The sequence below is a fragment of the Silurus aristotelis genome, assembly GCF_946808225.1.
Source record: "Silurus aristotelis genome assembly, chromosome: 9".
Lineage (NCBI taxonomy): Eukaryota > Metazoa > Chordata > Actinopteri > Siluriformes > Siluridae > Silurus > Silurus aristotelis.
In genome coordinates, this window is record NC_139582.1 from 4512398 (window position 1) to 4537695 (window position 25298).

Consider the following 25298-nt stretch of genomic DNA (forward strand, 5'->3'; position numbering starts at 1 on the left):
TTTGCATTGCTCTGCTGCCAGATGATTGGCTAATTGATATATGCATGAATGTTCATGTATAGGGCCTGTCAAACGTTTAGAAACACCTAGGTATATAACAAGTTATCATATTTTGCAAGTAGAAACAGAAACTCGTAAAGTGGACCCTGACATAGCTACATGTATTTTCTGACAGGCACTGCACAGTTGTTCCTAATAAAGTGGATGGTGAGTGTGCAGAGTCTTTGTAATGGAAGTAAACCCCAGGTGCATATCTCTAACCTTTGTCAGCTGAGACCTCTAGTGATTCACGTCCTCATGCACTTTTTTTTTTGCAATTAGAAATGAGTATATTTATGCATCCATGCATGTAGTTCAATCAGACTATAATCCTGTAATCTACAAGCAGAGCAGCAGATGTTGTTTGTGGTAATCTCAAGCAGAAGTACTACACATATGGTGTCTGAAACAAATACCAGCCCAAAATCTGATACTAAATGGCAGAAAAGTGCACACACACACACACACACACACACACACACACACACACACACACACACACACACACACACACACACACACACACACACCTATTTCTGCATCTTATTTGAAGACATCTGTTTTCAGTTTTCACTAGTTAATAAATGGAAGCTTAAATACCTTTGAAAACACAATTTGAAAGATTTCTTGCAGGCTATAAATATTCGCTCACATCAACAAAGTATGTCATGGTCGAGTTAAAAAATGAGTAATAAGGCTATTGACAAGGTTTCCTTTTTAAATAAACGGTTGACTTTATTTTAAACATAGCTCTGTTATGTGTATGCTGTTTGCATTTAGGTCTACAAATATGCATTATTTTCTTCAATTATATTAGGGCTGTCAAAATTAACGCAAATTAACTTATTCATTTTAATGGCACTTATTTTATGAACATGCAATTAATGCGGCACGTGTTTACGTTTGACCATTTTGATCAAAAATAGAAATAAATAGAAAAAAAGGCGAAAATAAATGTGCAACACATTTATTTACGATGCCCTTTTCTTTACTCAGATATAATAATAATAATAATAATAAGAATAATAAAAATTTTATTCATAAAATTTATTTTACTGATGCGGCAAGTCTCAAATCAAGCACCAAAATCCACCGGTGCATCCAAAATGCACACATCCGGCAATTATAACCGTAGATGTGGAAACATAGCAAAAGTTTACTTCGGTGTCCTTTTGATTTATGTAATTTAAAACACTATAATTACATAAAAACATTTGAGAATTTTTAAGAGCTGCCCTGTCATCTGAAAATCTATCTATCTATCTATCTATCTATCTATCTATCTATCTATCTATCTATCTATCTATCTATCTATCTATCTATCTATCTATCTATCTATCTATCTATCTATCTGTCTGTCTGTCTGTCTGTCTGTCTGTCTGTCTGTCTGTCTGTCTGTCTGTCTGTCTGTCTGTCTGTCTAAATAAATGGAAAATATAAATTAAAACATAATGCATGATTTGCAATTCTCATAAACCCAAATTTTATTCACAGAAAAAAAACATAAAAAACATCAAATGATTAAACTGAGGAAATGTACCCAATGTTAAATTTGAATATCTCAGTAACGTCTCAGAAAAGTTAGGACAGGGCCATATTTATCACTGTGCAGCAGCATGTCTTCCTGTAACAACAGTCCACATACATCTGGGAATTAAGAACAGATCAGATGCTATAGAAAACAACAAACCTTTCCCCATTCCAGTCACAAATGTCAAATTTTCAGTCTGCTCTCCATCATTGATCTCCTTCCACCTCTTTTTTCTTCAGTGCTCTGATGGAAAGCCTGATCACCCCTCTACAGGAGCGTATCGAGGACTGGAAGAAAACAGCCAATCAGCTGGATAAAGATCACGCCAAAGGTTACTTACAGTGTGCCTTCAACTAGCACAAGATTTCTGAAGTAGAACATTTGTAAAATACTGAACACAAGACGTTGACATGTTTGGCCTGTTTCTCCTTCTCGCTACAGAGTACAAACGATCTCGTCATGAGATAAAGAAGAAATCTTCAGACACTATGAAACTACAGAAGAAAGCGAGGAAAGGTACAAGACACCACCCGACCCCAAAATATAAAAAGAAGCATGAAAAAATTAAATAAATAATATCTAGTTTAGATAGCAATCCAGGTTAGTCATAGTAATGAGCCATTGCTAGCCAGGAAGTTTTATGGGTAGAGTTGTTAGCGCACCAGGCTAGTTCGTTAGCAGGCACAAGCTAGGACTGGTAAAAGAATTGTTACAGTTGAAATGGTTTTTTATTTGAGCAGGGCAGGTTTTTTTTTTTTTTTTACAAACAATAATAAATTTAATCATAAAGTGTGAAAGTACTTTAAAACACTACAAACTGTTTCCTTAATGGAAATGTATGCAACAGAAAGAAGTGTGTATTGCAATGGGGAAAAAATATATAATATATGGACAAAGGTGGCAGACACCTGACTAAAAGACATGTTTTTTGAACACCCCCTTCCACATTTAATCCCCATGTGCTGCTATAAAAACCTCCAATCTTCTGGAAATGAGTTCCATTCGAGTTTGTGTGTGTTTGTGGAGATTTTGTGCTCATTTAGTTACAAAGCTTTTAGTAAAGTCAGTTACTAATGTACAGTAGGTGAGGTGAGGAGGCCTGGGGTGCAGTCAGCATTTCCCAATTCCTCCCAAAGGTGTTCAGTAGGGTTGAGACCTCTGTAGCAGGAGATCTTCCACTTAAAAAATTGTAGAGCATATCTTCATGGAGCTGGCTTAGTGCAAAGGGACATTGTCATTCTCCTAGTTCAAGTGAAGACAAAAAGAATCCAAAGACGTCGTATGCAATTGTGTGCCTCCCACTTTGTGGTAACAGATTTTGGGGAAGAACCACATACACCTGGAAAAGTCAACTGTCCTAATACTTTTGTCCATATATCTTGAGCAATTGAAGCAAAAGCATTAATCCATTATGTTTAAAGGGGGAAAATATCTTATTGAAAATTTTACATTTTATTTTATTTTTGGCGAGACGAAATAAACAAAATGACTCAAAAAAAGAGAATAGATTCATTTTGATGAACGAGATTCAAAGAACCAAGAAACTAAAATGATCTGATCTTCAGATCACCAGTTTTCTCTAACGAAAAAAACTGTGGTGTAACAGCTCCCTTTGGTGGTTCGTCGGTGCAACTACAGCTCTCACATCATTTGTTGAGCTCATATCTGTGCAGCCAATAATTTGGGCTCTTGAAGGGAAGATAAGTGCATGTGTTACTAGGAAGACTAAGGAGCACCACATTTTTACATGGATGGACAATAAGTTCATCTCATTGTACTGTTCTCTTTATAGCTGTTTAACAATGAATTACAATTATATATATATATATATTTGTATTGTATATTGTAAAGAAAAAGAAAAGTTGGATATTTATTTTAGCTGGTTTTGCTTTAACACTCCTGAAGGCCTTTGGCTGTGAAATGTGCGGTGATGGCTTCTTTATACTAACCTTAACCTTGCGCTTTCCCTGCTCTCTCCTTCTTCTCTCATCATCTCTCATGCTCTTCTCCTGAATGCCCCTTTCTGTCCCCCTCTCTCTCTCTCTCTCTCTCTCTCTCTCTCTCTCTCTCTCTCTCTCTCTCTCTCTCCCTCTTCCTCTCTCTCTCTCTCTCTCTCTCTCTCTCTCTCTCTCTCTCTCTCTCTCTTATAGAACTGCAGGGTAAGTATAATATCCCCCAGAAAGCTGTTTCTCTTCCCGTAGCTCAAGCTTGCATTCCTTCTCCGTGCTTTTAAACACACCTGTGCCGACTTCCCATCAGCACTTGCTCTTAGAGAATTTTATAGCTTTTTAAGTCAGGCTCAGAATATGCCATAATCTGAGATAAATCAATTTTCTAACAATACTAAGCAGGTACCTAATTAGGAAAATGAATAGGATGCTGTATGGTGAAGTGGTAGCTCAATATTTAAAGCTTTGGATCAGAAGGTTGAGGGTTCAAGCCCCATTTTTTCAAGCTGGATGTGATGAGGGAAGACAGGCAGGTAGTCAGGGGAGGGGGTATGGAGACGGATGATCCGCTGTGGCGACCCCTAATGGGAGAAGCCGAAAGAAGAAGAAGAAGATACTTGGGCCCTTAAACCTCTGTACTGAAGGGGCGCTGTATTATGGCTGGCCCTGCACTTCGACCCTGCGCTTCCATGGCTAGGATATACGAAGAAAGAATTTCAATGTGCTGTAATTTATATGTGACAATGAAATAAAACCCCTTTATACTCCAGGTTCTTAGCTAATCCAACTTTTTAATTAGGAAATCTTTTTATTTAAGGAAGCACCCTGTTGAAGAAAACGTAAGCTTATTCACTGGACCTTGAAGCAATCTGAAAAACACTTGAACTCATTTTCTGTGTTAATTTATAGCGAAAAAGAAATCTTTATTTATAACTTTTAAGCAGGTCAGTTCAAAATGTTAATCATTTTATATACATGAAAGCCATCCTCATTCTCAGTATAGCGTTTTAGATTTATTATTACAGGGTGGTATAAAATATTCGATACTCTTAAAAAAATCGAGAAATAGACAGAAATGTGATTATATTGCATTTGGAATGAATAATTGTTTAGACAAATTGTTTATTAATTTCAATTCAATTCGATTTATTTTTATTGGTATAGCATTGTATACATTTTAGTACAAGTTTGTTCCTTATAATCACTGTGGTGAGGACAAACTCATTGAGATGGCATGAGAGGAACCAGTCTCTAAATGGAACCTATCCTCATCTGAGTGGCACCAAATGTCCATTCATTACAGTTCCATCATATTACCATTACCATCTAACAGCATTGTATTGAGCCAAAGAAATGTGAACGACATTGCAGTAAGAGAGAATCGTTTAAAACTGAAAACACTCAAGCACATTTTCAGTATTTTAATATATAGAATGTAAAGACGAGACAGAAATGCACTGGTCTTATTGCTGTTATTATTATGATGATGATGATGATGATTATTATTAAATTTATAGCATTTTCTGCAATTATCTCTTGTAGTTATCTCTTGCATTCAACGGAATAGTGAGGGGTTAAGGGCTTTGTTCGAGGTTCCAGCACTGGTAGCTTGACAGTTCAGGGATCTGAACTCAAAACTTCCTGATCAGTTCACAACCTTCTGAAGTTTTTAACCAATGACCTTCTGTTCCTTTATTATCAGTATTATTATTATTATATAATTTTGTATAATTATTATTAGGACACTTCATTGTATTTTATATCTGACATAATCTGGACACCATTCAAGTGTGTTTCTGATTATGTTCTTCACTATACAGCCTTTGCTTGTGCTTTAAGTAATGAAAGCTTGTGCACTGTCTGGACAACAAGTGTGTGTTTAAAACGCTGCTGGAATGCAGACTTTCACTTTGCATGAGGTTCTCGCTTTCTTCAAACTCAAAATACGGTGGCACACAAACACAGACTTCCTGGTTTAGTCCTAGCTGTTGTGTTTGCATCAAGCCTTGCTTTTTACATTAGTAGCTGCTTGTTTGTGGTAACATCATTAGTTGTGCATCCTGGCTAAGTGTTCTAGCCACAAATAGCAATTTGCACGAGTTAACAGTAACCTGATGAGATGTTATAGAGATTTCATTGCGTCTAGCGAGTGTCTAAAGCGATAGAACATGTAGCCTGTTTGTCCTCCATCAGCTGTGTACTGTAGATCCTAGTTAGAATGGATTATTGTATGTCTTTATTTTGTATTGTGACTGAAATTCAAGTCGACATTGTCTTTTTTACGTTATATTTTCTTCCTTCTCTTGTCCACTGTCTTGTTCTGAAACCTTCACTGTAATATTCATGACCATTACCTGATCCTTACGCCAAATTACTTTTGCTATTCCACTATTACTTCTTATTGTTTCCACACCTCGTCCTTCTGTCCTCCGTCTGTCGTTCTTGCACTCTGTCTCTCTGTGAAGGCCGTGGGGACCTGCAGCCTCAGTTGGACAGTGCCATGCAGGATGTGAACGATATGTACCTGCTGATGGAGGAGACGGAGAAGCAGGCGGTACGGCGCGCCCTGGTGGAAGAAAGAGGACGCTTCTGTACCTTTATCAGCTTTTTGCAGCCTGTAGTGGTAAGTTTAATAGCAGGAGGATGCAAAGTATAGCATTTTTGATCACAAACAACAATGTTAACTTGTTTCCTTAGGCCTCCAAGTGGTCATTCAAAGAAGTGCACTTAAACTAATAAAATATTAAAATGAGGCCAATAATATACAGTAGAAACGAGCATCTCCTGAGGCCGATGCAATTTGCATCTCGATGCATAGCCAATAATAAGCTAATTATAATAATAATAATAATAATAATAATAATAATAATAAATTAATAATAATAAGCTACATATGAAACAGCTACCGATGGAATACGATACGATTCACCCTTCTTCCGATTCGATTCTGATTCAATTCAATTCAATTCAACACAATACAATTCATTGCAATACAATGCAAATGAAAAGAAATGATCCTATGCAATTCAATATGGTACATATAGTTACATATTATTTCTTTGGTTCAGACAGACAGCAAATCATAAATGTACTTTACAAACAGGCCTTTGTTGTGCAAAAAAACTGAAGAAAAAAGATTAATTGATGCTCTTTTTCTGTTCTGTCTTCAGGAAGATGCAGCTCTACCTCTGCCATGTTAATCTGTATTCTATGTGACTCTCAGGACACAGTACTCTCAGTGGTGATGAGAGAACGTGTCAGAGAAACAGTTTAGCGAGGAGAAATCGATCTACATATCAAATATTGGTCACATATTATTGGTCACTTTCTAAATAATAAATGCAAAGAACATCTACTAATAATTATATAGAAATAAAAAAAAAAAAATACTGATGCAAAAATGTTACAAAATAATTCATCGCGATGCAAATTGCAACTTGTAACCGGCATTTTTGTGCATCACATCATTAACTTTTATACCGATGCACAGATGAAAAAAAGATGAATGTTACCACTTGTCTACTAGGAAGACGATAATCTGAATAATTAATTAATATTTCGTTTGCTTTAGTAGGTTTTTGCTATTTTTCTCACCTATTAGAATGGAGAAATTGCAATGCTGGGAGAGATCACTCATCTGCAGGCTATTATTGATGACCTCACTGTGCTCACGACCGATCCCCACAAACTCCCGCCAGCCAGTGAGCAGGTACAACAGGCTTTTTTCAATACAAAAATTCAGCAAATGCTTAGCTTTATTTCTGAAAGCTTTGTGAGAAGATCATCATGGAAATGTTATTCGGTCCTGCTCAAATCACGCTTAAGGTTCTCAGCAGAAGGCTAGTGGTCGAGCCCCTGCACCACTAATCTGTTGGGCCTTTGAACGAGGCGTTTATCTCTATGTGCTCCAGGGACACCATATGGCTAATCCCAATTCCTAACAAGTTGCGATACACAAAGCAAATAATTTTACGTAGCTTTATTGTATACTATATTTGACAAAAATTTACCAACAATGTTATTTATTATGTTTTACAAAGCATTTGACACTTTTGCTAAAAAGTCAACCGAGTGGGAGAGAGACTATATATAAATGTAAAAAAATATATATAATGAATAATATGTAATTGATGTAATAAGTAGGTATTTCTGTGTCTATATGTCTATGTATACAGTGTGGATGTTTATCTTTTTGTATATGGTGCGCTCTGTGAGGCTCAATGCTAAACATACAAAGACGAAATACTTTTTTTTTGTACTTTCAATTTTGGGGCAACAGATTAGGAAAGACGTGGATGTGATAGAGGGGTGTGAAAGTCAGGTGCTCCATATTTTTAGTCAGTAGTATAAATAGCATTTAAATCGTTAGCATGACAAACTTTCAAGTGTACCTTCAACCAAGTAAAAACATTATCATGGGTGCACCCACATGTGTATATATATATATATATATATATATATATATATATATATATATATATATATATATATATATATATATATATATATATATATATATAATATTCTGCATGTATATATTTGGATTTGTCTCTATTTTCCTATATCAGGTGATAAAGGATCTGAAAGGTTCAGACTACAGCTGGTCCTACCAGACACCTCCATCCTCCCCTAGTAGCTCCGGCTCGAGAAAAAGCAGCATGTGCAGGTAAGACAAGAAGAGATCATTCTACCTGACTTTATTTTAATGTTTCTGTTGCATACGTATACTTTATTTGATTGTGCAGTTGCCTTAGAGTGACATGTATGGATAATGTTTGAGCTTTCTGGAGGGAGTTCTTTTCAAGTGGTGCATGCATGTTTTTCAACCTGCTGCTCCAGCTCATACATCGTGTTCATTCGGTTTCTGTATTTCAAGATTCATGTTAACATCAGTTTGTGATCTTGTTCCAGTCTGGGTGCCCATTACAAACAAAGCACTAATGGCCCAGTTTGAATGATCATATGAAACCATAATTACCTATGAGGGGGCCTTTTACTGCACTGTGGGCTATTGAACTTCACTGATGTGTTACAAGGGGTGTGATCTGACATGGTGTACGTCTGTCGATTTTGCAATAAATGACTCTGCACAGGTTCTGAGTGCTTTAGCAAACTGAGCTGTACTGAGCAGTGGTTACACAATGTCACAATGCAGACTGTTTTGTGCGTAACATTAGGTCTATCTAATTCAACAAATCAGGATTGTAATTATCTCAAAGCTAAATTATTGAAAGTCTTTTCATTTTCTTGATAAAATAATGGGCAGGTCTTTTAACCTTGTTATTGGCAAGCTGCCACTCTTGGGGCCCCTGAGCAAGGCCCTTAACCCTCAGTGCTCCAGAGGATCTGTATGGCTGAGCCCAGCCTCCTAACAATCCTGGGATATGCAAAGAAAGAATTTCACTGTGTTGTAAAGTATGTTACACAAAGTATAAAAGCACCTGTTACCTTATATATACAGTGTATATATATATATATATATATATATATATATATATATATATATATATATATATATATATATATATATAGATAGATAGATAGATAGATAGAGAGAGAGAGAGAGAGAGAGAGAGAGAGAGAGAGAGAGATTCCTTATTGTATCTTGAATACCAGCATTTTGCCAATGGAAATTCTTGCATTTATCCCTCACCAGCCTCAGAGAGCTCTTATTTTAGACATATTTCATTTTGCAGAGAAAATTAAAGTCATAAAGACTTTTAATGTGTCGGAAAATTTTAAATCTAAATAGTATCGACAAGGCCCTTAACCCTCTATGCTCCGGGGGTCCCTTACGGGGGAAATATCAAGGTCCGTGACGTCGGAGTGACGTGGGGCCGCCTTCCTGTGGGCTCACCACCTGCAGGGGGGACCGTAAGGGACGGTGCTGTGAGGATTGGGCAGCAGTCGAAGGCGGGGGTCTGCTTACACTGCTGCCCCCGCGACCCGAATTACGGATAAGCGGGAGAAAATAAATGAATGAAATGAATAGTATCGACATCCCTCTGTCATCTTTCTAAAATTTTTTAAACCTTTTCTGATCAGCATCTGCTATACAAATAAGATTTTTTTCCATTTGAACAAGCAAAAAACAAACATTAATGTATATGTATTATACCAAATTAAAACTTTATATAAATTAATTAATTAACACACATCATGTATTAATTATGAAATCTCGCAGTGTAGATTATAGGCCAAAAGAGTACATGTACATCAGAGTCAAGGTTCTTTCTTTCTTTACTATACTTTGTCTATAAATGTAAAAAAAAGAAATAATTTAACTACATTTAATCTAAATTTTGATTGTCTACTTTCCCACTTGTGAATTCTGAATAAGTATAATCTATAATCTGCTGAAAAAGTATAAATAACAAAAGAAACATGACGATAATTTTAAAACTAAACAGTTCTTTCAGCTTGCAAATCGAGATAATAAACGAGCCTCAGAGAAATAAAGGGTTTGTCTACGGATGTGTGCCGTATGAAAGTGCCATCGTGTGTCCATATCTGTGTATGTTTGTGTAGCCTTGCATGGACACTATGGCAGAAGTCCATGTAAGGCCTTATATCCTAAACAATGTCAGCTCATACCCGGGTGTCACTCGTTCTTACACTTTCTCCAACCTGTGTGTTTTCCATGTGATTCTTCTTCCTCCCTCTTTCACCCCCTTTTTTAAACAAATTCACCATTTTTGTTTCCTTGGCTATTTTTTCATTATTAATATTGTTGCATCCCACTCATCACATGACGTGACTTTTAATCAAAATGCTGTGACCTTTTTGTCTCATCACCATAACATTTTAATTATTACATCCTCCATATATCCATTCGTATTTTCTCATGCTTTCTCCTTTTTGCCCTTCTCAACATTACAATGCATGGCTCGTTTCTGTTCAAACCATCCTGAACACCACCTCCATCCCTTCACCCTCTACTCATCTGTGTCCTTCGTGCCTGCCGTGCCTCCCTCACCCTACAGCAGTGTGAACAGCGCCCACAGTAGTGCCTCTCGCTCGTCAGGAGGCTCACAATCTCACTCACCCAGTTCGTCCTGTCGCTACCGCAGCCTGGCACATCCGCCTCCAGGAGGTGCCCACCGCCTGAGTAGTGTCTCCTCCCACGACTCGGGCTTCATCTCTCAGGATGCCAACATCTACTCCAAACCCCCCTCGCCCATGCCCTCAGACATCACAAGCCAGGTATTACAGCCTCGCCATGTAAGAGTTACACCTTTTAAAACAATGATTTTCTTACAAATTTTTGTCGATTACTACTTTTTGAAAAAAAACCCGAAATGGCATCTATTTATGCAAATGAAGCATTCTTAATTATGCTAATTGTTTGAATTTTGCACAGATATTTCTGCTTATATATATAGGAGTGTAAAGGAACACAAAATTCAGTTCGGTACATACATACATCACAGTTAAAACTTAAAAAAATATTATGTATTTTTTTTTTATTAACAAAGTTTATTATTATTATCAATGACATTTGTGATCATCAACATTTGAACAGTTTTTAAAACAATTCAATGAATAATAATGAATTGCCAAAAATGCCAAATACAAAATACCAGGGGGAAAAAATAGGAATATGTTCAGCTCATCCATCCATCACACAAGCATATCACAAAAAACAACTCAAACAAACAGTACAAACTCCCAATTTCTCTTAAGTGGCACCTGCAATTTAAAAAACTTTACAGCTGAAGGGGATAAATAAACTCCTAAAGCTTTTTTTTTTACTTAAAGAAGTTCTATACCAAGTACCAGAAGGTAGAAGATGAAACTCATGATAGATAGGGTGGGAATCATCTAACAAAATGTTCTGGGTTTTACCCAAAAACCTGTTTATGCTCACGGTTTCTAAGTTTCACATAATGTGGTGGTTGCAAATGTACAATTAAAGCTGGATGGTGAAATAAAAAAAAAATATTCATCCTATTGCTATATTCTGAGATTGCTGGAGAAACATGTTGGATTATTGTATTTGGTGAAAATGAGAAATAGGCACACGAATTCTAGATGTTTTGCACCTCATGATGACAAGTAGGCTACTCAGAGGACCCATCTCAAGACATTGGTAGAATCCTTACCTGACAGGCAGAGTGCTGACATTACAGTGAAGCATCTACAGTATTAAAGGAAAAAAAAAAAAGACATGTTTGTGTCCATTTTCTGTGTTTCAGTGTGTAATTGTAAATCAGAGCTCAACCTCACAGTATTTTAATCAGCTGAAGAAGCAACCATTTGTAATGTTAGATGAACAATGTTAATTGAATGACCAAGTGCACTAGAATGTATGGACAAAATGATTGGGACACAAGACTTTTCCAGGCTTTTCCATATGTGGTTTATGCTGTTCTTCCACAAACCGTTACCACAATAACGGAGACATAGTGTGGCCTGCTATAGAGCTCTCCACTCAATCCATCAAATACCTTTGAGATAAACTGGAATGCTGACTCCTTATCAGTACCTGACTTTACTATTGAGCTTATGGCTGAATGATCACAAATCTCCACAACCACCCTCCAAAACCTAAAAAAGAAGAGGTTATTATTACAGGAAATGGGAAATAAATGTGGACAGGGATGTTTAAAAAACACATACAAATCTTATGGTCTGGTCCACAAACTTTTCTCCATACAGTGTATATAGAAAGGAGAATAAACCTAGGACAGGTCTACAACGTCTAACTTTTATCTCTTTTTTCTTTTCTGTAGAAGTCATCGAGTTCAGCATCTTCAGAGGCTTCAGAAACATGTCAGTCAGTGAGTGAATGCAGCTCTCCTACAACAGTAAGTTCACATACCTGTTGATTTGTTTGTCCTATTTTTCATCCACAGGCCTGTGTGTTACTGGAGCTAAATATGGACAAGGTGGTATGAGCATTTTCACATGTCTTTTCTGTCAAAGCTGTTTTCCCTGCTCCACCATCCATCCAATGTTTTGAGCAAACTTGAGTACAGAAAGTGGACCGCATAGTCATGCAGTTCCACCATTTGGTCTTCACAAATTACTTAATTATTCACAAATAAATTTAGCACATGTTCTATTAGGCCATCCTTTCCTGCTGTCATTTTAAACTTGAGTATGTACTTTACATTTTATTCATTCCAAGTGAACAGTTGGGTGCATCCATAATCTTGGCATATTCCATTTCTCTTATTTACACACATTACTGATTCTATTTTATATGCTCTGTTCACACACTTTACATACAATTATATATACAATATATATAATTTGCCATTTAATCAACCTTTTTAAAATGAAGCAAATCTAGCACATCGTAAAAGTGGTTGTGGCTAAAATTTGGGACGTTTGACCAGAAGGTTATGAGTTCAAATCCCACCACTAGTTACACCGATCAGTCATAACGTTATGACATTATAAGTTTATGACAGGTGAGTGAATAACACTGATTATCTCTTCATCATGGCACCTTTTTGGTATGTAGGATATATATAGCAAGTGAACATTTTATCCTCAAAAAAAAAATGGGCAAGCGTAAGGATTTGGAAAAAATTGTGATGTCTAGATGACTGGGTCAGAGCATTTCTAAAACTGCAGCTCTTGTGGGATGTTCCTGGTCTGCAGTGGTCAGTGTCTATCAAAAGTGGTCCAGGAAGGAACAGTGGTGAAACGGGGACAGGGTCGTGGGCTCATTGATGCACGTGGGGAGCAAAGGCTGGTCCGTGTGATCCGATCCAACAGACGAGCTCCTGTAGCTCATATTGCTGATAAAGTTAATGCTGTTAATACAGGACTGTTTTGGCAGCAAAAGGGGAACCAATACAATAATAGGCACGTGGTCATAATGTTCATAATAATCCATAAATGACATTCTGAGGTAAAATCTTTTGACATATGAAGTGTGATATAAGAATTTTTGGGAATTATAATTAGCCTTTCTAATGAGTTTTTTTCTTAATCAAAATGTTAACTAAATATTAATATTAATGGATGGTTATGGGACTGTAAGGAATGAAAAAAATGCTTCAACCTCAACTGATCTATTTTCTGCCCTCATATTTTGTCCCCCTACTCGGCCTGTGCTTCCGGATCACAAGGCTGTGTGATTGCTACGTATTCTCACTGTCTGAATCTTGTCTCTCCATTCCGCAGTTTGGCTCATCCTTCGCTACCTTCCGTCCTGCTTTATCTCACACTGGCTCCATCAGGCCTTTCTCTGTCATACTTCCTGCGTCCCCACCCACTAGTCGCTCCCCTGGATCCAACACTTCCTCTCCCACATCAAAGGTTCCTTGCTGGAAGGTTTGTTCCCATGGGCACATTTCTTTGCAGATATTTTTTTTTTCTTTTGTTCTGCTTCTACGTTTGCTCATCTTAAATAATGCTTATTTTTCGATTGCTTTTATTTCATTTCCTGCTTAACTTCATTCATTACCTCATTTTGCTTGTTAACACCAGCCTTTTTTTTTTTTTTTTTTTACCTCCATCCTGATTTTAAATCTCTGTGTTTGGAGATTTGATAAACGGAGCAGGACAAGGATGGTACATCTTAGAGTTCACCTGACTCTAACACAAATTGAGCAGGATAGTGCTAAAGGCGCACATCGAGAGTACATGCGTGGAAGGATACTCAAACTGCTGGATAGTGGGCAGGTTTTCTTATCCGAAAGAAAAACGGAAATAGCTTGTTAATTTTCAATTAAAAAAATGACACTTACTGCTTCAGGACTGGTCCAAGGCAGGCTTGCTTGAGCAGCCAGCAGCCAGCACCCTCCAGAGAAGGAAGGAGACGAGAGAATCAGAATCATCACCCCAGTCTCAAGGTTATGCTGGGGTACATCCTGACGATCCCCAAAGGCCCAGGATGACACCTGCTACTATTGCAGCTAAGGTAATGTTCATAAAAGCATAATACCAGTTGAAGCACTGTAATTTACTTCCTGTTTAGGTAATGGTGCCACATAGAAGTAGGAGACCAATGAATACTCAGGTCTTCCGAAACTAATCTATGCAGGCATGTTGATTTCAAAAAGAAAATATAAAATAAAATACGAGACCCTTTCAATTTAGTCAAATGATAGTTATACAACAACCAGGCATAACATTATGACATTATACCATTATGACCGGTGAAGTGAACATTTTGTCCCCAAAGTTGATGGGTAAGAAGCAGAAAAAATGGGCAAGCTTTAAGATTTGAACGAGTTTTAACAAGGGCCAAATTGTAATGTCTGGACAACTGGGTCAGAGCATCTCCAAAACTGCAGCTTTTGTTGCCTGTATTTGGCCTGCAGTGGTCAGTATCTATTAAAAGTGGTCCAAGAAAAAGGAACAGTGGTGAACCAGCGACAGGGCCATGGTGGACCGAGGCTCATTGAGGGGAGCAAAGGCTGGCTGGTGTGGTCCGATCCAACAGATGAGCAACTGTAGCTCAAATGGCTGAAGAAGTTGATTCTGTTAATGATCGAAAGGGTCAGGACTGTTTTGGCAGCTAAAGAGGATCAACACAATATTAGGCAGGTGGTCATGATGCTATGCCTGATTGCTGGTCATAAAGTTATCCCTGGTCTGTGTATTGGTCTGGACCATTTCTTTGGATGCATACAGAGGGTAATCCTTTAAAAAAAAATCTCACTGTAGTGGAGCTATGATCCCCATACAACTTTACGGATTCAATGTATCTGAACCGAAGCCACCGGTATTGCAATCTGTATTGTTGTTGTCAGGAAGGGTCATTTCTCTTTCCTCCTGTCTACTCATCAATTTCCTCCAGGTTTATTGGCACACTCCCACCTCTCCAAAACACACTTGCTGGGGAAGTGATGACTTGAATTTGGAGTAGGAGCGAATGAGTGTTTAAATGTGTGCCCATGGCATCCTGTGGTGGATTGATGTCTAGGATGGACTCGATGTCAGTGCCAGGTCTCACTGATGTCTGAATAAACACAAATCCCCTTTTTTGAGGAAACTCCATTTCTGGAAGTTTGGAGGTTATCATAACAGCAAAGCAGGGACTAAATCTAGAATTTGATGTTCCATAAGCATGTACAAGTGATGTCCGCCTTTTACCCCCATACTATATAATATATCACTTTAAATGAGATAAATAATGTAACATTATTGTACAAAATTTTTTTGTACATTTATTAATTTTTTTCAGCATTGTGAGGAGGTTTCCCCTGCAGCCAGCGACCTGGCCATGGTGCTTACTCGTGGCCTCGGTATGGAACAGCAGAAGAGCAGTAGGGACTCACTTCAATACTCAAGTGGATACAGCACTCAGACAACCACGCCATCATGCTCTGAGGATACGATTCCTTCCCAAGGTAAAGCTTCATGTTTATCTTACACACACACACACACACACACACACACACACACACACACACACACACACACACACACACACACACATGTTGAATTGCAGCCAATAGTAAGTCCAGGAAAGGTTTAATATAGATATTGATTAGCTAATTAAGTTGGTAAAACAGTGACAGGAAATCTCATCAACAGCCAACAGATATTGAGAAGTATTAGATGAGCACTGATAGTGATTTTGCAGTGGTGGACAAAGTACATAATCCACGTGCTTGAGTTAAAATAGAGATACACTAGGTAAAATATTACTCCAGTGAAAGTGCTCCCCTTAAACTTTCTCCTGAGTAAAAGTAGAGAAGTATTTGCCTTCAAATGTACTTAAGTATTTTGGTGACTGGTTTACCAAAGGAGGTAATTAGAGGGAGCAGCTTTGATTGTAAAGATAACTGATTTATAATGATATATTGATATTATATTATCAATTTTGTCACAAGACTCTTTGCTTAATTAACTCAGTTTATGTGAAAAGACTCTAATGTTACTCTAAGCACACCAATCTATTAATAAAATGATCTTATCTTTCCAAACATAGATAGATATCTATTAAAATTACCCAAAATCTTCTTTTCAAAACTTTGGATTTGTGGCAAATTAGAGTCAGGAGGTTCTTACATCACTTACTGTATTCCTCTCGAAATGTTCTTCCTGCTGTTGAACTGTATGTTGGTGATAAGTAGATACACCAACCAGCAATCAAAATTCAAAACAGAGCATGCGCTCAGCCCTGATTGGTGGCTTGCTGTGTGCTGGACCAGTTAAGTTTTTATCCGCTCATAAATAAAAAGGAACGAAATAAAAAGGTACTTAAATACAGTAACAAATAACATTTACATTCTTAGTCAAAGTAGCCAGCTGAAATCTTTGTAATGTACACAAATCTAACAGAAATCCGCAGGCCTTTGTTGGTGACAGTCTTTCTAATCAAAGCATGTAATCTAGAACCTGAAGCACTGCTGCAAAATTGGTCCATTCCAGTTAAACACAATCTGTAGAACGGAATTATTTTTCTTTTTACAATTCAAAAATACAACTAAAATATTCTTGTGCTTGCTTTCCTGTTTACTTATTTCCTCTTTCTTATCCCCCCCAGGCTCTGATTATGATTGCTACTCTGTAAATGGTGACACTGAAGCCGATGGTCAGTCGGAATTTGACAAATCGTCCACAATCCCACGGCACAGCAATATTGCTCAGAACTACCGCCGCATGATCCAGACCAAAAGGCCAGCCAGTACGGCTGGACTGCCCAGCGCCATGGGCGCCCAAGGAGGAGTTGGTGGTGGAGGACCAGGCAGTCACGGGACGGCCACTATCCGCCGAACACCCTCCACAAAGCCTGGTGTGAGGCGCACTCTCTCCAACGCTGGCCCCATCCCTATCCGGCCACCAATAGTGCCAGTTAAGACACCCACTATACCTGATTCGCCCGGTGGATACCCGGGGCCTCCGGCACGTGTGGGCAGTGAGGAGTGTGTGTTCTACGCAGCAGATGATGCCTCCCCAGCTGCTATGGAGTATGTAAAGGCTTCACCGAAGCGCCTCAGCCTACCTAACGCAGCTTGGGGCACAGGCGCCGAGATGAGTGTGTACGGGCAGCCGGGAGAAGAAGATCAGCTTCTAGCTGCTAACCGGCACAGCCTTGTGGAAAAGATTGGTGAGCTGGTAGCCAGTGCCCAAGCCCTGGGAGATGGCCAGTACCCTTTCCCCTCACTGGCACCCGAGGGCCAGACCGTTCCTCAGAGTAAATGTCCCCCGCAGGAAGGAGAGGACATGCTGGTATCTATCCGTCGAGGCGTTCGGCTGCGCAAGACCGTCTCCAACGACCGCTCGGCACCACGCATACTGTGACAGCTGTTAGAGAGATAAATGAAGGTGCAGTTAAAAAAAAAAAAATCTAAAGCACTCTGTGTGGACTCTGTAGAGAATGAAAAGAAGAGGATTTAAAAAAAATATCAATTAAATGTTTAAAAGAAGTCGTTATAGTATCATAACGAACATGAGAAAAAAAATAGGAGTAAAATTCTAAATAACAACAGGCTCAGGCCACTGTAACTTGTAGCGTGTCTGGACGCATGTTTGTCTTATTAACACTACCCATCATGGCAGGATAGTCAGGCTCTAGGAAGACACTGGGCAGATGCAAGAACAAGGAAACATTTGGGGACAAGGATCTTTGAAAACACAAAAAAAAAAAATCCTAGTTCTGGACTCCAGGAATTAGTGCTGGAAAAGCTCATCTAATCAATGGAGGACAGTCGGGGTGGGACTCTTCCTGCATTTCACCCCACTGTCACATTCGGCTGTGCGACATCACACTGTTGGTCAGTGTGACTGTCAGTCAGGCTGAAGATGAGCGGGGCTCTGCTGCAGGTCAGCTTTGTGGTTATGGAAATTATCTTCTTCTTTTATTAGCGCACCTCTTTTAGCTTGTTTAATCATTTAAATCCAAGCAAATAATCTTGACTGCAGATCCTTACGTTGAAGGTGTGCATATCAGATGTATGTATTTTTTTTTTAATTACCTAAAAACAAATGCCATTATAATGTGGAGCAATAATCTTTCTGTTTAACAAGGGTAAAAAAGACAGAATTACAAGAATAGTTGGAATGCATGGAGGTACAGATGTTGTTAAAAGCTTAGGGGGAACTCAGTTCTGTTTGTGATAGTGGGGGAAGGAAGTGGAAGCCAAGACGTGCAATGAGGAAGCAAAGCACTTTGAAGACAGTGTTGGCCATTAGGGGGCAGTGTAGCTGCACTGTATACAGTAAATGCTAAGAAGAATAGAACTGCATAGCAAGGGGCTGAATTTAGGCCATGTAGCGCCGAGGTCCAGCACAGTTTGGCGATTTGTCCCCTTTCTTACAGGATTTTTAGCTGGCTAGCTAATCCAGAACAATCCTACACCCAACCCTCTGACAGGATTGTTAAGTCATTCTTAACCTGACATAAGTGTATTAAGGATTAGGTAATATAAAGTAATAAAAATGCTTATAATCCATATTGCTAGTTCGCCATCTAGCATAAGTTACCGGATTTCTGAGTGGATCTGACTGTCAGAAGTGATATTAATAGAAATGTCAATAATAGCTAGCGCGGTATCAAGTAAATAAATAAATACATAACGTATAGCATGTAACCTGAATCTAAATACAGAAGTTTGACAAAGCTTCTCAGAAATATTTTAAAGCCATTATTTATGATCTAACTTGCCATTTTCCAGCCCCAAATTTATGCCCAAAAATCACCAAACTGATTGACCTCTGGCTATACACAGCTGTCGTTAAGCACCCCTTGCAATAACGGGCGTAGAAAGAAATTAGGCGTGGCGTGATAGTTAAAAGTGTGCAAAGGAAAGTGAATAAGATATGTAACTGAAAAAGTGAATTTGGTTGGGAAGTGTTTTTCTTAGAAAATTTGTAATTTTTTACATTTTTTTTTTAATTGAGGTGAGTTGTTTTATTGAATCACGAGCCTCCAACCACACCGTTTTGACTCGGCTAGAAATCCTGGAGGTTTGTCAATGAGCTGAGATGAAGGCACAAACCTGGTTGTCTTATGGAAAAGAAAAAATAAAGGAAAAAGTGTGTCAAGAATCTGGGAGAGAAACAAGGACGAGAAACACAGAAGGCAAAGGACAGACATCCAGTGCTTTATAACGTGAGCATTCCACTGCCTGATCTAGAAAATAGGACGTGTTATGAAATGTGGCATTTTATTAAAAGAAAAAAATAAACCATCGCATGGACACAGCGGTTTCCTGTGAGTACCCATTTCACAGCGTGACGAAATCAAAAGAACGCTTTTTGGATTTTGGAGTCGGAATCAGTGGCCAAAACACTGTTTTAGTCCTGTAGTATGTGTCTGTGAGTGACCTTCTGTGCTCCCCTGGTTCACTATAACCCCTGTCGTCTCGCGTAGTTCTGTCGCTCCAAGTGACCACTACATGTGCGACTAAATGGACACTTAATACTTATTAATATATTCTTCCTTTTTTTTTTTTTGGAGGGGTGGGGGAATTATTTATTTTGCATAAATAGAGCACTCTGTTTTAGGAATGCCTGTCTTTTAGGAAATAAAAAAGGTGTATCTGCTGAGTGAAGGACTGCCTCTGAAGGAATGGTGTGAAAGGGGCACAAGACTGGTGTTACATGCCAGGTGCGATGATGATCACTCTTTCAAGACGTACAGTCTAGCGCTGTATATATAATCCTATATATATACAGTGAGGAAAATAAGTATTTGAACACCCTGCTATTTTGCAAGTTCTCCCACTTAGAAATCATGGAGGGGTCTGAAATTGTCATCGTAGGTGCATGTCCACTGTGAGAGACATAATCTAAAAAAAAATCCAGAAATCACAATGTATGATTTTTTAACTATTTATTTGTATGATACAGCTGCAAATAAGTATTTGAACACCTGAGAAAGTCAATGTTAATATTTGGTACAGTAGCCTTTGTTTGAGGTCAAACGTTTCCTGTAGTTTTTCATCAGGTTTGCACACACTGCAGGAGGGATTTTGGCCCACTCCTCCACACAGATCTTCTCTAGATCAGTCAGGTTTATATCCTGTCACTGAGGAACACGGAGTTTGCGCTCCCTCCAAAGATTCTCTATTGGGTTTAGGTCTGGAGACTGGCTAGGCCACGCCAGAACCTTGATATGCTTCTTACAGAGCCACTCCTTGGTTATCCTGGCTGTGTGCTTCGGGTCATTGTCATGTTGGAAGACCCAGCCTTGCCCCATCTTCAATGCTTTAACTGAGGGAAGGAGGTTGTTCCCCAAAATCTCGCAATACATGGCCCCGGTCATCCTCTCCTTAATACAGTGCAGTCGCCCTGTCCCATGTGCAGAAAAACACCCCCAAAGCATGATGCTACCACCCCCATGCTTCACAGTAGTGATGGTGTTCTTGGGATGGTACTCATCATTCTTCTTCCTCCAAACACGTTTAGTGAAATTATGACCCAAAAGTTCTATTTTGGTCTCATCTGACCACATGACTTTCTCCCATGACTCCTCTGGATCATCCAAATGGTCATTGGCAAACTTAAGACGTGCCTGGACATATGCTGGTTTAAGCAGGGGAACCTTCCGTGCCATGCATGATTTCAAACCATGACGTCTTAGTGTATTACCATCAGTAACCTTGTAAACGGTGGTCTCAGCTCTTTTCAGGTCATTGACCAGCTCCTCCTGTGTAGTTCTGCGTTGATTTCTCACCTTCCTTAGGATTATTGAGACCCCACGAGGTGAGATCTTGCATGGAGCCCCAGTCCGAGGGAGATTGACAGTCATGTTTAGCTTTTTCCATTTTCTAATGATTGCTCCAACAGTGGACCTTTTTTCACCAAGCTGCTTGGCAATTTCCCCGTAGCCCTTTCCAGCCTTGTGGAGGTGTACAATTTTGTCTCTAGTGTCTTTGGACAGCTCTTTGGTCTTGGCCACGTTAGTAGTTGGATTCTTACTGATTGTATGGGGTGGACAGGTGTCTTTATGCAGCTAACGACCTCAAACAGGTGCATCTAATTTAGGATAGTAAATGTAGTGGAGGTGGACATTTTAAAGGCAGACTAACAGGTCTTTGAGGGTCAGAATTCTAGCTTATAGACAGGTGTTCAAATACTTATTTGCAGCTGTATCATACAAATAAATTGTTAAAAAATCATATATTGTGATTTCTGGATTTTTTTTTTAGATTATGTCTCTCACAGTGGACATGCACCTACGATGAAAATTTCAGACCCCTCCATGATTTCTAAGTGAGAGAACTTGCAAAATAGCAGGGTGTTCAAATACTTATTTTCCTCACTGTATATATATATATATATATATATATATATATATATATATATATATATATATATATATATATATATATATATATATACACACACAGCAGATACATAGACTAAAAAAGAGGGTGGACAGTAAGTGTACTGCTCTCAAAATAATGTCCAAAGTCTGTGGGAAAAAAAAGGAAAGGTCAAATCTATGACAGCAATATTTCACGTCTGATAATAATTTGGCATACTGTCTGAATGCGTAACGTGCTAATGACATCGCTCGGATATTTCATACTGACCCTAATACGAACCTGCGCAGTGAAAGACCAAGGGAGGATATTAGAAGCAGAACAGACTAAAAAAAGTATAGAAGATAAACATTTACAGAAATTGAAATAAGAATAATTGGAAGATGGAGACATAATAATAAGAAAACTATTACAGAATTCTCGATTCTCGCTGTTTTTTTTCTCTACCAGGGGTTTTAAATTCCATTCCAGGAGCTCATTTTCAATTCTTCTGCACAACCTACACAGATTATCTGATTAGTTGTATCAAAAAAATATACATAATACAGACAGATAGCTAATCAAGTTATTTAGTACACAGACACAACGACTTCTAATGCTCTGTGCTGGAAAACCAGCCAGATATCTGTACACAAAAGCAAGCAATATTGCTGTGAGGAAATGTTTCAAACGTCAGGGTTCTTGAGTTGCAGCACAATTAATATCTACAGGTCAGTAACCTAGCATGCAGTGTTAGCATGCTAGGTTATACTGTTTGGCACAACTATCATATGCTTGGGATTATATTGTCAAGATGTTCGAGAAATTCGAAAGAGATCTGCCTGGTGTCTACATTGTAGATAGCTATGTGTCTCTGTTTGCTTGTTTAAACTACTCGGGAAGTAAAAAACATTGGAACTAATAGACAGTGTGAGAATGAGTGTAATTCACACGGTGAACCTATTTTACAGACTCAGATAGTGGGATTTTTTTCCTCAAAAAAACCAAGATACAGGGAATATGCATTACATGAGTTAGTATTGCGCCCTCTATTGGCGAAATAGGTTTCTAATCGTGCAAATAGTTTCAGCAGATTATCTCGAACGTTTCATGTTGTGCACCTTGAAGAATGACAATTTGATCTCCCCTTTGCTGTAATCTAACATAACATGCTTCTTCATTATCATTACTGTCTTCTTCTTCTTCTTCTTCTTCTTCTTCTCAAGCCCATTGCTTGAATATCAAACAGAAAACCTAATCATTTGCAGATTTTTCAATAAAAATGTTTCCATCAGACTGAAGATGAAGTATAACATATACTATACAGATGTTTAAAGACATTTTTTAGCCCGTCTCTAGACATTCTCTTGAAGGAAACCCGTGTACGATGAGTCTATTGTACAAGTTGTTCAACTCTAAATGCCCGAATAAAAGACGAGCACAGTAGAGCAGTGTGTAATATCTATAATACTGCATTCAGCATGGCCGAATGACCAAATCCTTCATGTTTATTGTCATTTCCAGTGAACCTAAATGACTTGGTCAGGCCTTTCATTGCAATATTTTAATTTTAGGCAACAGCCTCACATTTTTACAGCATTTCCACAAAAAACAGCTATTTCAAGCTCTCTTCGGCATATACAGCGACTTCTTTCTAATTGGATTTGCTTTACATAACAAAAGCAAAACCATGCAGTATTAAACTCGTGCATGTATCACGCGACTAAAACGTGAACCCGAACTGCCAGAGGCAGTGAACAAGGCGTGTGTGTGTATAACCGATTCCGATAAATCTAGCGGAAATCTACCTATTGGCACCACTGAAGTAAACCGTCACTCAAATAACACACAGGTACAAAACGCACACTTGCTCTCTCTCACCGGTTTCTGTACTCAGGTGACTCACCTGTCTTATTTTTTTTCTTCTTCCCTAACAGACCTCTTTGCATCATTCACCAATTCCGTCATTTCCACCATAGGCCGTGCTTGTTAAAATTCTTTCCTCATGCATTATTCATATGCAGCCGACAGTCAAACATCCATCTTTTTATGCTATTATTTTGTATTTTCTATGCTAGTGCATTTTAAACAGCACACTGATTGTGTGTGTGTGTTGGAGCTGCACACCATGTCTGCACGAGAAGCTAATGAAATCCTTCTGATGAAAATTGATATCTAGCGTTAGCACAGACGACTGAGCGAAGCTCTGTTCTCACTCATTCCTATTCCTTTTACGAAACTCATCAGCGGCTTCGGATATAAATTTTAGCAGTTCATATGACTTCCCAGGAACCAGATTACAGTTCCTGAGCACTAGACTACAACTACACAACAACTTGTTCCTACACGATAGTCTGCTTTCACTTTTGTTCTTTCCTGTTGATTAGGAAAATCTCACCTCTGGGCATTTCCTCGATTTCACATTCTAAGGTGCACAGGTGGATGAAAATGTCTAAATAATTATCCATAGGAAATTGCCTACTTTATGAAATGACCTATAAACATTGCAATTTGTTTACCAAATGCAGATTAGCGATGCTAGGACAATTGTTGCTTGTGATGCTTGTGACCTTGCGGTGTCTGGACAACGCTAGCTGCCGTTCTAAAAAAAAAAGAAAAAGTATAAAAAGACCCAAACTCTCCTGTGTTCATTGTGTTTTGGAAGTCTAAGACTCAGCCGTGCTCAAACCCAAAGTGCAGCATGTCTTTCATCCGCCCGGCCTCGCGTTGCTCCTCGTCTTTCTGCTGATGGCCTGATTTACATGTATAATGCCCCCTCGTCCTCACCCACTCGTACTCGAGCTCAGAAATATCAGCCATCAGTGGAACCTATGCTTCCTCGTGTCATTAGCGCTGCCAAACAGACAGAGTGATGCAAGCAGGCACCATGGCAACCTGGCCAGATCTCTGAACAGCGTCTTTCTGTCTTCTGCACAAAAAAAAGATTCCTTGGTTTTCCGTTCACAGAAACACTTTTGCTTTGACACTGACGAACCCTGGAACACGGCATCGATGTAACCTGATCTTAGCCACTGTCCTTCAAACCACTTTCCTAGTTCTCCTATTTGTGAAGAGAAATAAAGTGTGCGTTTTTTTTTTTTTTTTGTACAAATCACATCCTCCTATTTCTCCAATGTAGTCAAGACTACAGGTGCTCCCGTCTCTGTTCTGCTTCTATATCGCTGTCCTTTTTTACTTTAATTTATTGTATTTTTCTTTTCTGAAGCTAATCTGTCTTTATTGCTGATGACAAATATTTTTTTTTTTGGTAAGATTTATTCTCTTTCTTTTTTTTTGTTAACTAGTCACTGCTAATGTAACAAAACGCACTGTGATGATCCCAGTATTAATAAAAGTTGTACTTAAACGGTGGGCATTTGTGCATGTTTGACGTCATTTCCTTTTGTGGCGTTTAACAGCGTTTTAGGCAGGTCAACGTGGCAAGCGGAAAAACTCCAGAAAAGCCTCAGCAGTCAATTGTGTCAAGTCCTGAAATTCTTAAGCACAAATCAGTTAAAAAATCTGTTTTTTTTTATCTGATGGGGTAAAAATGACCTCTGGGATGACTTGAGAGTCCTGAGGGAAATGACTGATGTTAAATAAGGCACTAAAGATTTTTGT

The 25298-nt window shown here is 38.6% G+C and overlaps 1 protein-coding gene across 2 annotated transcripts in view; it reads left to right on the forward strand.

The window, feature by feature from the left end:
- mtss1lb (MTSS I-BAR domain containing 2b) overlaps nucleotides 1-25049 on the forward strand; it is a 78886-nt gene extending 53837 nt beyond the window's left edge. Inside the window, exons 5-16 of one of the 2 annotated variants that reach the window (XM_083549934.1) lie at nucleotides 1810-1901; nucleotides 2012-2086; nucleotides 5985-6142; nucleotides 7121-7228; nucleotides 8088-8185; nucleotides 10503-10722; nucleotides 12252-12326; nucleotides 13657-13806; nucleotides 14231-14395; nucleotides 15665-15830; nucleotides 16973-20118; nucleotides 21794-25049. In XM_083549934.1, coding sequence (XP_083406060.1) covers nucleotides 1810-1901; nucleotides 2012-2086; nucleotides 5985-6142; nucleotides 7121-7228; nucleotides 8088-8185; nucleotides 10503-10722; nucleotides 12252-12326; nucleotides 13657-13806; nucleotides 14231-14395; nucleotides 15665-15830; nucleotides 16973-17730 — 2065 coding nt within the window. In that variant the 3' untranslated portion in view covers nucleotides 17731-20118; nucleotides 21794-25049. Of the gene's footprint in view, nucleotides 1-1809; nucleotides 1902-2011; nucleotides 2087-5984; nucleotides 6143-7120; nucleotides 7229-8087; nucleotides 8186-10502; nucleotides 10723-12251; nucleotides 12327-13656; nucleotides 13807-14230; nucleotides 14396-15664; nucleotides 15831-16972; nucleotides 20119-21782 lie in introns of both variants that reach the window. The other variant, XM_083549935.1, reaches the window with a different exon arrangement.
- The last annotated feature ends 249 nt before the right edge of the window (nucleotides 25050-25298 follow it).